General features: G+C 43.7%; 2 protein-coding genes across 10 annotated transcripts in view; both read right to left on the bottom strand.

Moving 5' to 3' along the window:
- Positions 1 to 21: 21 nt before the first annotated feature.
- Positions 22 to 1,570, bottom strand: Aptx (aprataxin). Of its 3 annotated transcripts, XM_069130521.1 has the most exons (5): positions 1,252 to 1,570; positions 1,114 to 1,184; positions 765 to 1,035; positions 554 to 687; positions 22 to 495 (listed from the first exon to the last, which is right to left on the bottom strand). In XM_069130521.1, exons 2-5 carry the CDS (start codon positions 1,157 to 1,159, stop codon positions 335 to 337), a joined length of 612 nt encoding a protein of 203 aa, XP_068986622.1. In that variant the 5' UTR covers positions 1,160 to 1,184; positions 1,252 to 1,570; the 3' UTR covers positions 22 to 334. The 3 variants fall into 3 exon arrangements, with proteins under 3 accessions (XP_068986622.1, XP_068986768.1, XP_068986700.1); XM_069130667.1 differs by lacking the exon at positions 1,114 to 1,184 and having other exon boundaries at positions 23 to 495; positions 765 to 1,093; XM_069130599.1 differs by having other exon boundaries at positions 24 to 495; positions 765 to 1,184; positions 1,252 to 1,569.
- A 147-nt stretch (positions 1,571 to 1,717) lies between these two features.
- LOC138187422 (myocardin-related transcription factor A) overlaps positions 1,718 to 16,910 on the bottom strand; it is a 299,722-nt gene continuing 284,529 nt past the window's right edge. For 5 of the 7 annotated variants that reach the window (XM_069128318.1, XM_069128234.1, XM_069128486.1 and 2 more), the window contains 10 exons: positions 15,170 to 15,235; positions 10,832 to 11,128; positions 10,293 to 10,666; positions 9,739 to 10,023; positions 8,041 to 8,181; positions 7,538 to 7,724; positions 7,090 to 7,389; positions 6,340 to 6,950; positions 5,703 to 6,218; positions 1,718 to 5,623 (listed from right to left, as the gene is read on the bottom strand). In XM_069128318.1, coding sequence (XP_068984419.1) covers positions 5,270 to 5,623; positions 5,703 to 6,218; positions 6,340 to 6,950; positions 7,090 to 7,389; positions 7,538 to 7,724; positions 8,041 to 8,181; positions 9,739 to 10,023; positions 10,293 to 10,666; positions 10,832 to 11,128; positions 15,170 to 15,235 — 3,131 coding nt within the window. In that variant the 3' untranslated portion in view covers positions 1,718 to 5,269. The remainder of the gene's footprint in view (positions 5,624 to 5,702; positions 6,219 to 6,339; positions 6,951 to 7,089; positions 7,390 to 7,537; positions 7,725 to 8,040; positions 8,182 to 9,738; positions 10,024 to 10,292; positions 10,667 to 10,831; positions 11,129 to 15,169; positions 15,236 to 16,910) is intronic. The other 2 variants (XM_069128565.1, XM_069128413.1) reach the window with 2 other exon arrangements.

Genomic DNA, 16,910 nt, shown 5'->3' with positions numbered 1-16,910 from the left:
TCAATAAATTCTTGGTAAGTATATACAGAATGTATATTTACACTACAATTATTGTACATTATAAACTAATTACAAGATACTTAAGATCATATGGCACTCTAAAAGTGTCTTGATGACATTGGAACTTAAGTATTTAATTCCATTAACATTAATCCATATTGCATAAGAGTACATTTATTAATGAATAAAATATTATTCCTGTAACTTAAGGAATTACCATATAAAAAGCACATCTAGTTATTTGAATAATTGATTATTTTCTTCGAAGAATTTTGCGTGCTACAATAGCGATGGTTATTTGCGTAAAAACAGGTATAGGAAGAGATTTTTCTGATTAATTTGACAAATGCGCCAACAAATGCTTTTTTAAATCCGGCATATTCTTTGAAATGGTTGGGCATTTGTGACACTTTAGCGGAGTATTCAAGTGTTGCGCGCTCTCCTCCGATTTCAATTTTTTCAGTTCACCTTTCTCGCGTAACTGGTGGCAAATGTCTGCAATTTATAAAAAATAAGGTTTGTTCTTTTATTAAACAGACACAGATACATTTACCTGCTGAATGTAAGAAGAAGGGAGTTGTAAACGAATTCCAATGATACTTGGTCTTTAGACAAGGACTATTAAAATCTGTACTTATTACGTGTAAATGTAATCTGTGCATGCTTGGTACAGCATGGTATCCAATACTGCATCAAATAATATGTTTACGTGGTATTAGAGCGACTTAATTTTGGTGTGGAATAAAAACAATATCTATACATACAGGAAGTCAGACTCTTTATGTTCTTGAGTTAAATCTTCAGCAACACTATGCATGTGGAACAATAAATCTTCATTTTCTTTTTTTATGTGCCACAGAGATGGAATGTCTGCTTTTGGTATAACTAAATAGTGATATTGGGCTTTTGGATATTTATCTTTGATGACAACAACTTTATCATTTTCTTTTACTTTATACTGAGGATCTTCCATAGAAACAAGCAAACCTGTTGCCCAATCACGCCTCTTTGGAGCTATTGCATCGGTTGATGTAACTTTTAGGGTTCGTTTCATTATTATTTCTTGATTTTCACCTTTTGCAGATCGTAATTTCTATCAAAATATATACTCACACAGTGAAACAAATTTTCGGCACTTTGTCCATGTTATAAATAGCATAATGCAATAATATAGTAACAAAGTACTAAAAATAAGAAAGAACTCCAAATTAATTTAATATTATTTTAATCATATCGTAATTTTACACTTACCGGGGTAATGCAAAGAATAAGATTAACTGCTGGTCAATAGTATTTCAATTTCTATAAATTTTATACTAAAACAAATTAGCGTATAAATATCTCAGAGGTTATGTTTGTGATGTGATATGTGTTATAAGGTACGAAAAGTAGATAATTATAGAGAGATTGCTTGCATTCTGTTTGGAAAGACGTAGTGTGTACGTAATTAGCACTAAGCATGTTTATCAATTCTCATTTCCTTTGTATTTAATTAATCTTGTCCACTCCTAATCTTTCTGAATACGGAACAACGTCAACTGAATTTGACATTTATCTACGCTCCATTATTCCGAATCATATAATACGTATGCGCATGCGTTCAAGTTCTTAGCTGCTTTGAAATTTGAACTTCTAAAAGGATTTAAATGTGTGCATTTTTAAAAGTAAAAGAATTTCCTAAGTAAATAGAGACGGGAAAAGAATAAACAGTCTATAATAACTTTAAATTTATTTATTTACTCAAATGGAAGGCAATCGATAAATTTGCAACAAATAAAAATAAATAACACTCTCTCTAGCAATAATTACGTGATCGTTACTTAAACGTACATTACAATAAATTCATAGATACTTAACAAAACTTATACCTTTTTCTTTTTCGCATGCTCATACAAAATATGTTCGTGTGATTGTATGTAGGTGTGTGTCCGCGCATACGCATGCTCATGTTCGTATTACATTATCTTTTGTTACTTTCAGTACAACCGCACGTAGCATGTTATAAGTATATTTCACAAAAACTCTATATACAGACGAGTCTCGTCCCGTAGAATTTCATCTAATCGCTTATTTTTTTGTTGTTGTTCATATATTCATTCGACAATATTCTCATACGCTCGATTATACAAACAAAGACACTTTCACGCGTTTCACGACAGACTATCAGATTCGCACAGCCTGACAAATCAATCAATCAATCATCGATAGATTTCATGATTCATGATTCGAAGAAAATGAAATAATTACAGGATTACAATGCTAAGCAACGATATTTGCTGCAATACGTTAAAAAAAAGAAACAAAAACGATGAGGGATCGTACGCTATATGTTGGTCGATGGCGCTGGTCGTCCGCTTGCTTGTGATCACTTAAGTGCGATTAAATATCGCAATTGTTTTATCCTAAACATATTTGTACAAGCAAGCCTGTTTCATAGATGACAAGTCGGCATACTCATGACTCTAATTTACGTATGATACAATATTTTACAACACGATACAAACTTTTATTGTCATGGCAACGGGTGGTACAATTGTAATGACGAAGCGATACGCGGTGGCAAGGGGATTTTTGGCACGATTTTCTACCCCGATCACGCACCATGTTCTCTTCTGTATTTTCGTGGAAACATTCCTCTTTTTCCATATTTTCCCGCGCTATGGAGCTTAAATGCAAAATTAGTAGTGTAGTTACAAAGCGATTTTTAATATTCAATCGAATAAATGGGACCAGGTTCGATTTAAATGCACGGATTCTGAATTGATTATGACCGTAAACACGAGAGGGCACTGTAAATTGAGTGAGTTATGGCGCGCGAAAGGTGTTGCGCTCGAGTTTTATTCCGAATATACTTGTTTTATTCACCCGCTTGTATTTGTAATTACATTCGATCGTCAATTTCGTTAAGATATTTAAGTATTTACGATCCGGGTCGTTCATATTGATTGAGAAACACGTTAAGTGAGAATTAGTGCTTTGCAAAGGAACTACCGTAAAATGAGGGTGCATCGCGACTGATTGCTTCATTGTTTCTACGAGGAGCATGGTGTCTCGGGGCTGATACGATGTTTCTCTATTGCATGTGAAGAACGTTTGGAATGTTGCTTTTTGCTGCTTCTTTGTGCGATATGGGGTGAACGATGATGGTATGTATTTGCTTGCCAAAGTGCCACTTTCTATCGTGAAAATAAGGGACTACGCCTAATCGAATCAACAAAGCACTCTTCGTCTTTAGAATTTGAATCCACACATCGTAAAAAAATTAAGATACTTTTTTACTTTAACAAAAGTATCCTGAATTACAGAAATTTTATTGCACCATACTGTAAAAGATTGCTTTGTGATTCAATCGCGGCCACTCGAGGACAACTGATAGCTTTAAGTGGGGTTTCAATTAGCACCATCGCTGATCTCATACGCTGATACCGTCTCGACGCACTCACATACATTTTCACATATTAATCACGCTAGGTAACACTGTACGCATTCAACACTTTCGCTCCTTATTACCGATTTAGGCAGTGCGATCCTTTATCGTTACGTCGGCGTACGAAGCCACTTGGTTCTGCAAAGAACGTCTCAGAGAAATGGAAGGCGCGTGGCTTCTTCCTTGGTGCTTTCTATTTTGCGTACGTTCAATAGAATACAACATGAAACACATACGATACAAACGTAACCTATACAACAATATCTTGACACAATCCAATTTAAATAAACATAGCTGCATTTATCGTTTCGAATTGGGTACAATGCGATGTATAAAGTTAGGTTAGAAGCTTCGATCGGCCAATCAAAATTCTGAGACGAATCCTTCTTAACTCTTGCACAAATTTATGAACAAAAGCGTGGCTCGTGGTACGCGTAGCTTCGATCTCTTGCTCATTTGGAAACATGGAATGTCACAAAAACAACAAAAAAGATTTGTAAAGGGAAACGAAGAAACAGGAGAACCGCACGATACCCTTACATCGGTATACCTTTTGTTTGCACCCATTCTGAAAATTTCTATGCGATTATTGATTATAATATGTATGTGTAATCTCTAACATCACATGCTCTGCCTTAGAAAAATTATATATAGCTGTGCGGGAAAGCCGTCGATCTTGCTTCTTCTGGTTTTCCTTTTCTTCTTCTTTCATTTTTTTTTTTTCTTTTTTTAAATTACTTTTTCCTTTTTGTCTTACCGAACGCACCTGTGTTTTCGAACTCAGCGTACACTATATTTTACATATATGCATATATATATGTATATCTATGCGTATATACATATATACATACATACAATTGTTTTACAACCGTTACAATATACTTATTTTCATAAATAAGTATTTCGATTATACCGTTAAAGTTGAATAAGGTTCTGTTTCGGAGGGATGTAGTTCGAAGGAAATGAGGTTGGAAGGGAGAAGCATACGAGAAAAACATATACGCCGCTTTCCCGTTTTCCTGTTTAACACACATGCTATTCGCAGTTATTAAAACTCAAGCAACACACGACTGTAGACTGGATAGTAAAAACTAGCTAAAACGTTCGTAAGGAGATTCTTTGGAGAATTTTGAAGATATCGTCGTTGTCGTCTTATCTTCGATCGCAGGATGCATTCGCCATTACGAACTCATCTTCGCTTTCTACATTCGTCCTGCTCGGACGATCATTCGAATCTCAAATAGCCGTGATTACAGAAAAAAATCCATGCGCGACCGATCCGATGAAACGAAAGAACGACGGTACTATGCATTGGTTCTTATACTGACCGAGGAAGACCAAAGTATTCGTGCACTGATGACAATTATCTTCTATTATAAAACCCCTTAGAAACGATTGCTTCGCGGTCTTGTTCTCACCCTTGCGTTTTCACGCTACGATCCTCTCGCAATTATGCACCTTTCTTTTTTTCACGTGTTTAAATTACTCACCTAGAATTGCGGTTTCATGAAAATTATATAGTTAGTTACTCCTAGTTCAGTTTTCGTAAGAAAGTTCTTCGCTCGATATCGAGAAGCGTAAGTTGTACGCGTAAGTACAATAGTTTGAATGTCCACGGGAAGTTGCACAGCGCCGAACTCGCTAGAAAACAGTATCAGAGGCAAGCAACTGCAAAACGATTCATAAAAATGCACCAAAAGTAGTCACAGATTAATCACAACAAGTGTAGCACTTGGCTTTGCCAGGTTGTTAAGTTGTTTCTGTGCCTCGCTGGATCTTTTCGTTTTCCCGTTGATACGTGGATTAAGTACACAAGGCCGAGCTCCGAGGAAAGATCTCGGGCTAGGTTGCGAAGTCGACTTTGTCCCAAGTTAGTGACAGATCGGAAGACATCTTGAAGTCGGAGTCCTCCATGTTGAAGAGATCAAACGGGTCTTGACTACTAGCTAGCAACGGGTCGTAAATGTCTGTACCACTCGACAAACTTGTCGGTGGGGCTGGTTGATGATTCGACACCGTGGAAGCAGTCGGAGGAGACTGAGGCATCAGGGAATCCAGCCAGTCTGGATCGTCCATGTCCATGGGCATGTCGCCGATGTCCATCAACTCTTGGGGTGCTTCCATTTTTACTCCTAAGTCGCAATCCAATTGACTGAAATCCATCGTGTCTAGAGTTTCGAGGTCCAACTCGAGTTCCTGAAACGAAAAATCGATACGATATATTTTCCATTGACTTCGAAGACGAAGAAAATCCTCGCTTTGTAATCGGATATACCTTGAGGTCTAAATTTGCGTTATCCGAAGAAGTTACTTCTTGAGGAGGCTGAGGATCAGGCGATGCTTGCTGGGCGGACTGCGGGCTGAGCAGCATCGCGGCGTCCAGGTCACCTTCCGAGGTTAGCAGGTCTGTGTTGAACGACGAGATCTCTTCCTGCTGCTGTAACTGTTGTAACGCGGTTGGCAGCTGGATAGAGAAGGTTGCCAAAGGCAAAGGAGGCGGTGGCGGTGGCGCCGGCGCCGGTGAACTCACGCAATCACTCTGGGAAACCTCCATGGCAATCGGACTGATCGGACTGATTGGACTAGCAGCGGTGAAAACCAACGAATGAGTCTGACTGTCCGCTGGTGCCGTGAACACCAAATTTTGTTGGAGCTGTCTGTTCGGTGTCGTTGGTGTGGCTGGGTCTTGTGCGGCGCTTGGTGGTAATTCGCCATTCTTGATCAGGATCTCCAACACATCGTCCACGACTTGACTCTTGATGTGACTTTTTTGGACCGGTTCAATTTTAACCTGAGTGGAATAGAATTATGGAATAGAATCGTTGAAGTTCTATTTGAACACGAATATAGTTTTTCCCTTCCTTTTCTTTCTACTACAAATCAAATATATCAAAGCAGGCAGACATCTTTACCTTTAAAAGTTTTGCGGCTTCGTCGTACTGAGGAGGCGGTGGTTTTCCATCTTCGGCAGTAACAGTTTGTTGCTGCTGTTGCTGAGCCTGCGCCTGCGCCATCAAAGCGCTCAGCAGCGAGCCATTTAATTTCGTAGGCTTGGGCAGGTTGAAAACTATCGCTGCGGGTATTTGCACGGTGGCACTGTTCTTGGTCTGATTCTTTTTATTATTAATCGCAGTCAGAGTCGAAGAGTCCAGAATGGCAGCAGTATTATTTGGCTGTGCCTGCAAGAACGCAGCGAGGCTGGCTTTTGCGTTCAATTGCTGGAACGTAGCATGTTGCTGTTGCGTTTGCTGTTGAGACTGTTGTTGATTCTGCTGCTGTTGTTGCTGTTGTTGCTGCTGCTGTTGCTGCTGTAGGTGCTGCAACTGCTGCAAATGTAACGCCAGTTGCTGTTGCTGCATCTTGTTCTGGATGTGTTGCTGCAACACCAGCTTCTCAGCGTGAACCGTAGACGGTTGAGTTTGACGGATCTGCTGAAGTTGCTGTTGAGACTTGTATAATTCACGTTGCAACTCTTCTATCCGTTTCCTCTGCTCTTTGATTATGTCGTCTCCTGAAACACGGGCTACATCGTGAAAACACGGACGTGTGTTGCGTTCCGAAAAATTCATTTTTCGAAAGTTTTATCGTTCACTTAAGTGTACATCGTATTTTTTACTTTATATCTGGAGGAAATATACGTAATAAGGAACGCGCTGAAATACCTGGGGGACTCGACGGATCGTCGTGTTCGCTACCATGCGGCGAATCTGTGCGAGGACTGTTAGGTTCGTCCTTGACGGCTGAGCCAGGACTTTTGGCATGGGAGCTCGACTCGTCGGATGTGACTGGCCCCGGGGTGTCCATCAATATGTGACCCATGTGCGTCACGTGCGGTCCATTTGAGCTAGACGTCGAGTTGCCGCTAGACGATTCCGTGAACGGCTTTAATCTCTCGATCAGCTGTGGCTTCGAGCCAGATACCGGCAAGTTTCGACGTTTCAACTCTACTTTGAGATCACTTACTGAAAGGGTTACATTTATTTCGGTCAATCAATCACTGGCACTGTCTGTGCTTTGTTATTTCTTTTTTCATGAGTACAGTTTATTCTCAGCGATATAATTAACCAGTTTCTTTCGCTATCCGTCCCGAATCGAGCTTAGGACACTTACCTTTCATGTCCTCCAGCTTGCCCAAAGGCCTTAAGGGCGGTTGTTCCGACGGGTTGTTCGAGGAATTCGAGGGTGCAGGACTCGGCGCGTTCACGCTGCTTCCGCTGATGCTTCCAGCGTCGCTGGCACCGCTGCTGTTCAAAGACAGTGGCGGCTTTTGCGCTGCCGGTAGAATGATCTGAGGGTACTAAACAACAGAACAACCGAATTATGTAACGTCCGAGCGGACCGCGAGCTTCGGATCCGGGTACACGATAATTACATAAAACGAACGTTCGAATTGAGTAACCCCGCCGTCTTGTAACTTGAGCCCAATTTTCGATTATAAATTTAGACGTAATAACGTAATTGCCATGCAAATTGTCGGGGTGAAAGTACGGCGTTAACGAGACATATCCGGCTGGATTCGCCCGTTCGCTCGCCTGTTGCTAACAGACGAAGAAAGTGGACGCTTTATAATATTTCTATTTGGTCGGCTATCGCTTTCATCGAGGTAAGCGTACCTTATGCTGCCATTCGAGCTGCCACTGGAGAAATAGCTGTTGCTGCTGAAGGAGTAGCTCGTAGCTGGTCTCGCCAGGCGGTGCCGACCCGAGGCCGGAAGTTGTAGACGACACTGAGGTCTTTTGAGCGTTTGGCGGGCCCTGGGAACAATCACCGTTCAATGTCAGTCGATATTAATGACCACCGACGAATTAAAAGGGGCTCGGTATCCTCCACTCCTAGTTCATCTCTAATTGCTTAATCGCAAAATCATCGTTCCACTCTACAAACATCCGTATACTCTTCTTCATGGCACAAAACGGATAACAGAAGTTGCCAGTCGCGATTCTTTTTCCACGTCTTAATCGTCTTTGTCTTTAAAAGTCTTCGTCGAAAATTCCTACATAGTATTCGTCGCGGAAACGCGTGAACGAAAAGGCTAACGCAAAAATCAAGTTAGCGGTCCAAGGAGGATCAGCAACGTGGGAGAAGCCAAGGCGCGAGTGATAAATGATACATCAAGATGTTTTCTGCGCCCTCATTTGCACGCCCATTCCCGGTTCGCTTTCACACCGACCACGCCATATCCCGAATGTTTCAGGAGCGTGGCCTGGGCCTTTGGCACCTATCGCGAACTCGGCTGGACCCTGGACCCCTCTTCCTCTCTCTCTCAGCTCCAAACTGCCTGGACCCCCTTGGAACCGCTTCTTCACCGCTCCCTGGCTTCCTCGCTCTTAGGTGCAATTAGCGCTCGAATTACTCAGAGCTAACGAGGTGGGCCCCGGGCCCCAGGCCCTTCAAGAGATCGCGAGAGTTAATCACCCGATACGATCTCCTTCTGCGTTTCGTTCTTTTCTCTTTGCCCAAATAGAAAGAGAGAGAGGGAAAGAGAGAGAAAGAGATTGCTCCCTCGCGGGCTACGGGAGCCGAGATTTACCGGCCGTCCGTATCCCTTTTTACTTTGCTTTTACCCCTTCTCTTCTGCTCGCTCTTACTTTTTTTTTCTTCGGCCATTCGCCATTCTCGTCTGCTTTCTTTTCTCCCGTTTGTCGTTTTTTTTCCTTTTCGAGCTTCTTGTTTCTTTTGTTTCCTCTTTGTCTCTGCCTCCTTGTCTCCTATATCTGTTTCGTCTCCTCCTCGAATCTTTTTTCTATTTCGCGCAGTTTTTTTAACTTCGAATCATTTCGTCTTCTTCTTTCTTCTTTCTCTTATCTTTCCAAATATCGGTAGCCGATACAGGACGATTTCGCTTTATATTTACGGGGCCACGGAGAATCGAAAATGTTCCGAAATTTTAGCGGCAACGTAACACCACGCTTTGTACGAGGCGAGTCATAAAACGTTACGCGAGTTTTTACTTTCGTACGGCCAGGTTTAACGTTTAAGTAATATATTTGCACCTTGCTGGCATGAGAGCCGTGCGTTCACGCCCACCACCGGGAAATATAAACAGAATCAAGAGTGAAAGTAGTAAACGCTACATCGATTCCTGTTCTTTTCTTTTATGTACGTTCTACCGTTACATCGCCCGCATATCATCGATTTATAATACACGTATAATACTCAATGGGAAGATCGATAATTGCCAAGAACTATCTCAGTCGTGTACATAATATATCTAGCGAAGCACAATGAAAAGCGTGAGTGGATCGGTACCGCGAGTAAAAGACAACATAGGGGCATTCAAAGAGATAATAGAAGTAATCAAAGCGACTTACTTTGTACTCATGGAACTTGATGGTACGAGTCTTCGGTTGGCTTTTGGTCTTCGACTTCTTCCTGTTCTTATCCTTTCCGGGCGCGTCGCTCCTCTGACACGTGGAAGCGGCTATGGGGCTTGGTTGCGGCCTGGGGGTGATGGCGGCCGGCGGTGGTGCCGGTGGCGACGCTATCGAGATATTGGAAAGGGGACTCAGGCTGGACGTGGTCGAGCCCAAGGACATCGGACTCGGCGCCGGCGCCAGTGGAAGGAGGGTCGTCGATGGACCGTTTGTCTGACTCGCCTGTTAACAGAGATCGTTGCTTTTTTCACTGTGGAATCCTCGATTAATCAGCTTACATCGGTACGCTGCCAATTTATGAGCAGCTCTTAACGTCCGACGTAAATCTATTTTTGCGGCGTGCTTCGATGCTTTTTCCATCGCTATCGACGTTCCCCGCTTATTGTCTCGAAATGTCTTTCTTTCGGGACGCCGTTATCGTCCATCTACATCGACCGATAAATCAACCTTCCGTCGGAGATCGGGATTTACGCGATTCTCGAGCCGCTCACCTGCGTAGAAGCATGCTGTTGATTGTGCTGCGCCTGCTGCTGGGATTGCTGCTGCTGCTGTTGCTGCTGCGAACCCACCACCGTATTGCACAGTTCTGCGAACGTTTGTATCGTCGACTCGTTCGACGCTTGTTGGAACACCGGCGACGTGGACGAGACTACCACGGCACCGCCAGTCGTTGGAATACTAAGGGAAACGGTCACTATACCAGCCGAGGCAGCCGCTGTTTCCAAAACATCCGACCGAGATTCCAGCTGGGGCGACGGTGCACCTTCCGAACTCTGAGAATCATCCTCGAAGGTGATGTAATGGTCTGGATGCTGAGGCTTGGTTACTTGGCCTTCGCAGGTGGCCTTGAAGGAAATGTGACCCTCTGGTGGAAAACGATAACAAGGAAAGGATAAGTTTAAGCAAAATATAAGGAAACAAGCTGCGTTTACGTGACACAAAAGACGCGTTAACGATGCTCTTTTTACAAACGTCCGATGGTTATCGATCAAGATCGCGGAAGACAGATCGAGTTGATGCATGCGCTCACCTTTAACCGCCCTCTCAATAGGCTCCTCCGTATGGAGAATGTTCTTCTGGATGAGCTCGAGCGGTCCAGGTCGATGACTGAGTTGGTCGTTCAGCTGGTCGGCTAACCTGGCCTTTTTCAGCATCCGTTGCCTTTCGGCCAGGCTCGGATCCACGTGACCCACATCTTCGAGGATATGCTGTCTAACCAGCTCCTCCCGACCTGGTCTCTGCTGGATCTTCGCCTTCAGCAGGTCACCGGTTTTCGCCCGTTCCAATTGCTTCCGTTGTTCGTGAAACGCCGGCGGTGTCTTCAGAGCTGTGGGAATACCAATCGATAATCGTTAGTTTTCGAGAAATCTATTCAGAGTTTACCACGCGTGTCGAATTTGTTCCACGATAACACCGACTAAATATATCCTAGACGTGCCGGTATGAGGATCTCGATAAAGGTACGCGATCTCGAGAGTTTATCTTCGCAGGTACCGTTTCCGACGCGTTGAAAATAGTGCGCGTTTCGACGCCGAAATCAATGTTCCTCGGATGAAAATACATATTTAGAAATCTCGCGTTCTCCACGTATTTGTTTACCATTCTATCGTTTGAGTATTTTAAACAACGAACTACGTTTTATCGGAAGCAGCGTTTCGATCGAAGCGTAATTTTAGACAAGTAACCTTGCCTCACGGAGGAAGTCACTATTTCCAGCTGGTTAAAAAACTCGACTGTCATTCCCTCGCGGTAGAACTAAAATCTCGGCCGCGACATACGCTCGGAAGATTTTATCTTCCGCTGGGGACATTTAAATCACGCTCGGTGGAATGCGACTATACTTTCATCGAGTTTTCTTCGAGCGCGTCGATAGCGGAGAGGAGCGAAAGAAGCGAAGCAGTGCTCCGCAACGAAGGGCGCGATCTAATAAAAGAACCGGCCGAATGAAAAAGCACTTTCGAAGCTTTTAGGGTGTCCTCCGACGCATGCTGCACGCATCAATTTCCGGCACGATGGCCCTCAAAGGACTGGCCTCGTGGCGCCATTTTGGTGTCAACGTCAAACGCCTCGTCGCATTCCTGCACGCCATTAAGTTCCCGGATAAATGATCCCCGGACCGTTTTCTCTACACTCTACGTGAGCATCGCTCCACTATTTCCGGACGAGCGACGCACACACGACTGTCGCATAATTACGTGGAATAAAAGGTACATGCCACCTACGGTGCGTCGATGTGGCAATGAAAATATGGAAACACGTTGCTCCACTGTCTTACCAACGGATTCGTTCGTGCCCGATAAATTCCGGCTTACCTCACTTTCAACTATGTTTATAATATGTTGGCGATAATTTCACGAATCGTTCGTTACGTATGTCCATCGATGGACGCAAGATTTTATAACGTTCGTAAATCATCCGTGAAAATCGTGGCTACTCAATGGCGCCGAGATCGTTTGTTCGATCGTTGCTCTAGCTATGTGTACGAATTGGCCGTGTAACGCACAAGAGAAGCTCGTTAGCTGCGGGAAAATTGGCGAGCCGCGAATCTGAAAGCGCGTGCAAAGACAGGGAGCGGCGAACGTAGCCGAGACTGCGTAGGAAATGCTAAAATTAACCGAACGATTCGAATCAATTAGGCCTTTCCAACATCCCCGAGCAATGGCTCGCGGCTTTTGTCTCACCCACGCGTGTTTGTTAGCGAAACTCGCCGCGGGTGTACTATCGGCTATACACGAGTATATATTCGCACAAGCCAGCTGTGACCTAATTGTCCAGTTTCTATCGAGATGCGAGTAAATCACGAGCCGATGGACGTGCATGGGACTCGAGGTTTTACCCTGTCGAGGAAACGACCATAAAAATAAACGATACCTACGTCGAGAATTTAATTTTGTACGGTAAATTCTCGTTGTCGCGCGACTTTATTACATTCGTATCGAACGCGAGATCCGTGAGCCTAAGATGCGTCCTCATATTCGAGTTTCTCGTGTTCGCGATCGGCCCACTGATATTTACGCGAAATCCGAGGCAATTACGTCGAGATTCGTGAATGGCCTCGAAAGTGTCTCAATTTTCATGCAAATGTAATCGCTTCGTTTGGGTGAAAGCGCGCACACAGTGTACAACGCGTCACGGCCTTCTTCTATTTCTTTTTTGTATCGACGAAAGTTGCACTTTCGTAAATTCGTTTCAATATCAAAGATTCTTCTTTATAGAACCGTTGTAATTCAAAGTTAGCTATTCGATGTCTAACGCAACGTAAAGAAAAATCGTATTTTACTAGAATCATCGTTTCGTTCAAATAGTTCACGTGCATCGATAGAGTCTCATCACGCAAACGAGGAGAAGCGCAAAAGCAATCGGCAACCCTAAATCATTTACGATTGCACGCAACAGGCGCCAGTCGTTGTTACGAGGGGAATGGGCAATCGAGATTTTGGATTTACGACTCGCGATCGAAATAATTGCGACTTGCAATCGCAATCAGTCCTAATCGCGCTGCAACGATAGTCTCAAGAACGTTGTTAGTACGATCTATTAAATGTCTTGATTCGCCGGGGTGGAATTCAATTTTTGCGGTTTACGTCGGCCGACGAGAATACAGGAAATTATTCGCTGCCATTTACACGATCTCGAGTGCGTGGCTTGCGAAACGCTCGATTTAGATTCCGTGATTCTCGCAGCGAGTCGCAGCTTTGTGTTGTTTCTTAGCGGCTGGTTCATTGGCGAGGATCGCGCGTGGGCGCATTGTATAATATAATAAGCGAGCGCGTCCGGAAAATTTCGCCGATTATGCAACCGCTTCCGTGTGAATACACGATGATACGAGCAGCTGCATGGACCGTTCAGTCCGTCATTGTTCGACGTTCGTGCGTGTTTCACTCGGATGTAAAGATACTTCTTCTGAATTGTAAATGTAGGTGCTGGTGCAGTGTAAATATTTTTGTAACGCCATTGAAGTCGAAGTAAGGAAATCTATGAATGATTTGATAGCCTACTTCGTTGATCGTGAAACTTTGATTCATCTTAACTGGTTCGAGCATTCTTTCTCGCGCGTTAAAATTAGAATCCTTTATCCGGTAAAATTAGCTGCTTTTGCAACGTGAAATTAATCGTGTCACGTAAACGGATCTACAACGTAATTGCAAGTCGCTTCTGCGAAAAAACCATTACCCCGTTGCCATGCGCGATATCTTCGACTCTTGCAAGCTGTAAATGACTACATCCCGTGGAACGAAATTGCACACGATGGTTCGCGCGAACGCCAGACGAAACGGAGGGTATCGAACGTCGTATTTCTACCAGCCTGCGATAAACAGGCTGTATTTCGATGCATGAAGTTTGCTATGTAGTGGTAGTTTGGTTTGTGCGAGCAAATTATACGTAAATTTAATATACGAAGCACCGTACTGCCTCGTCGGATTATCTAGACTGTAGTCGCTAAATTCCGTCGATGAACAGATTCTACTAGATTGTCGGATTATTAGATTATTTCGCGATTGTAGGCTCGCTCTGTCGTTAGATTATACGTTATCGAATACTCGAACTGTATCGTGCAATTGATAAAGTAGATTATTCGATGTGATAATGGTAGGATATAATGCGATCGTGGATAACCAATAAAACAATTTCAATCGCGAATTTCCTTTGAATTACCTAATGCCAATGATTTTCAACTTTTTGTTTTGAATTTGAAACTGGTAGTAATTATCTCGTAGAGAGCGATGGTTTGCAAGAAGGGGGCAACTACTAGCGAACCAAAGGAAAGATCACACGCGATATTAGCGCGCAATTGATCACTGTATGTGAGCACGTCAATTTAAGGTACTTTAGGAAGTCGTTGGTGCCCCAGTTACTTCCTTTTACGCGGTTGGCCGAGCCATCACGGGCAATCGCGTGGTAATTAAGTTGTAAGTGGATTAATCGGCCGTTATCGCGGGAAAAAACGCGACACGGTGACGAACTTGTTAAATCTAACTCGAAGCCCCCTCTCGAGTCGGGCAAATAAATTTGTTCGACCGGACGGAATCGTTTTCCTTCGCTTTTACTGGCCACTAAATACCATCGGCAACGAACTCTCTGACTTTACTGTTTTTGTCCAGTTTTATCGTGCTCTCTAAACTCCTAATTGATTTTGCTTTGACAGTCATTCGACGAGAACACTCGTCTACGGTCTTGAAATCTTTATGGCCTCGTTGCTTTATTCGAAGAGCAGAAAAACATCGGCGTACAAATTTTCAATTACGGACGTTGGAAATTATTCGTAAAATTCAATTCGATGGGAAACTTGTAAATTTGGTGTAAGGCCGAGTCCTCGTGGATTCGACAAAAAGTCGGCGAAAATTTTTATTACGGTGGAGTTACTTACATGGCATGATGCCTTGCGCAACCAGCTGATTGATGGGTCGCCTCAGCGTAAGCTTCACCTTCAGCGCTGTAACAGAGAAAACAACGCGTCTTTCAACAATTCGTTTCTTCTCTCGACGACGTTATCTGTTCCACGATCTTGTACGTTCGCTCGATTCCCTTAATTCGATGCTTATCTCGACCATTTAACTATCGATTCCTATATCCGATTAACCCGTTCCATCTTACGAATAACCAATCTTCGTCACAACTTAAACGCTTATATCAATTTCAACGAGTTATTCGGATAGTACTTTATCTCGCAGCATCTCGAAAACGACAAGCAATCTTATCGAATCGTTGCACTCTTACGGAAATCAGTCGAGTTTACCTCAGATCGCGAGGATTTCCATGGAACAGCCGCGGAATTTCACTGGCAAGCAACAGCTCGTTCTATAAAAATCGTATGATCAAAGTCGATCGGTGATGGCCGCGTGGCCATTTCTCGGTAGCCAATATTTTCTTTCCGCATGCCGTTTAAGCTGTTCCATATGGCGTGACTCGGTGGGGTCGGAGGAAAAAAAAAAAAGAAAAGGAAAAGAAGTGAGCACAGGGGAGAGATGGAAAAGAGGGATCCCTTCTTTCCAGTGGTTAATTGGACCACCGCACGCGTGTATTTTTCACGTGCTTCCGCGCGACGCTAATTTTGGGCTCGATAATTAAAGAGCGCCACGCCACGCGTGCTTACATAAATTACTCGAACTTTCATTTTGTTATCATCCTGCTCGATACACGAATATTCGAGATACGTGGCTCCTGGCCCGGACACGCCAGCCGGATACCAGGCGTAACGGGATTTGCGTACCGTATTGTCGGCGCAGCGGCGTTTTTCATGCCGGCAGCTACCTGTGTTTCAAGTACGGCTACATGGAAAGTTCGCTGGAAACTGGCGATTCTCGAATGCTACGGACAAGTCAAGTGTCAGTTTGAGTTTCTTTCGTTTAGAATGGGATGTTGAGCGTGATAAGTTAAAAGACATAATGGCGATCGTAAAGTCGAGAGGTTTTGGGCTGAATCTTTCGTGGAGTTTATTTGGCTACGACACAAGTATACATCTAACCGAATCAATGGTTTTCCTTATCGCCCTAACATAAACATACCATGTAGTCACTTCGTTTTACGGTTCTTGCTTCGCTTAAATATAGGTGAATAACTACTTGTATATCTTGCTTTAAGCAATAATCCTGCAAAGACCAATTCACGTTCTAAACATAGAGTATCCCTCACCTCTTTTCCACCTAAGGAAACAAGCAATTTCCAGCATCCAAATATTCGTATGTAACAATTTTCGACGAAAAACAAATCCATTCGCGCCAGTTATTACTAGTCACGTGTCACGAGAACAGATCAGGGATCTCGACGTCATCCATGAGACGTACACGAGTTTCGAATGAGTTCAGCGTCCGGCTGCGATTCGGCGGCGATTTGGCGGTCGGCTAATTAAGGGGCGATCACGGTGGATCGTGATTCGGGAATCCGGAGCCGGCGGTCGTTCGCCGCTTGGGTTCGCAGATCAAAGGTCGACGAGGAGCACGAAGAGAGCGAGCGAGCGTGGCGTGGATCGCGGGCCCGGCTACAAATTAACACACAAAGGGCCCCTGGTTATAAATACGCGGAGGACGCGCGGGTCAGATTGCATAAATTGCCGGCGTAAGAGGAACAAAACCGCGGGCCGCATGGCCGCGCAATCTGAATTCAAAGCA

Source organism: Bombus flavifrons, chromosome 1 (assembly GCF_040668555.2).
Source record: "Bombus flavifrons isolate JBK064 chromosome 1, iyBomFlav1_principal, whole genome shotgun sequence".
Lineage (NCBI taxonomy): Eukaryota > Metazoa > Arthropoda > Insecta > Hymenoptera > Apidae > Bombus > Bombus flavifrons.
This window is presented reverse-complemented; position numbering and strand designations above follow the sequence as displayed.

Bases quoted from the DNA above. Each gene is read 5' to 3' on its own strand.
- Aptx (XM_069130521.1), bottom strand. From the start codon at position 1,159: ATGCTATTTATAACATGGACAAAGTGCCGAAAATTTGTTTCACTGT. The intron at 1,036-1,113 runs GTGAGTATATAT...GAACCCTAAAAG, and splicing joins CCGAAAATTTGTTTCACTGT to TTACATCAACCGATGCAATA. The intron at 496-553 runs GTAAATGTATCT...TATAAATTGCAG, and splicing joins CTTCTTCTTACATTCAGCAG to ACATTTGCCACCAGTTACGC.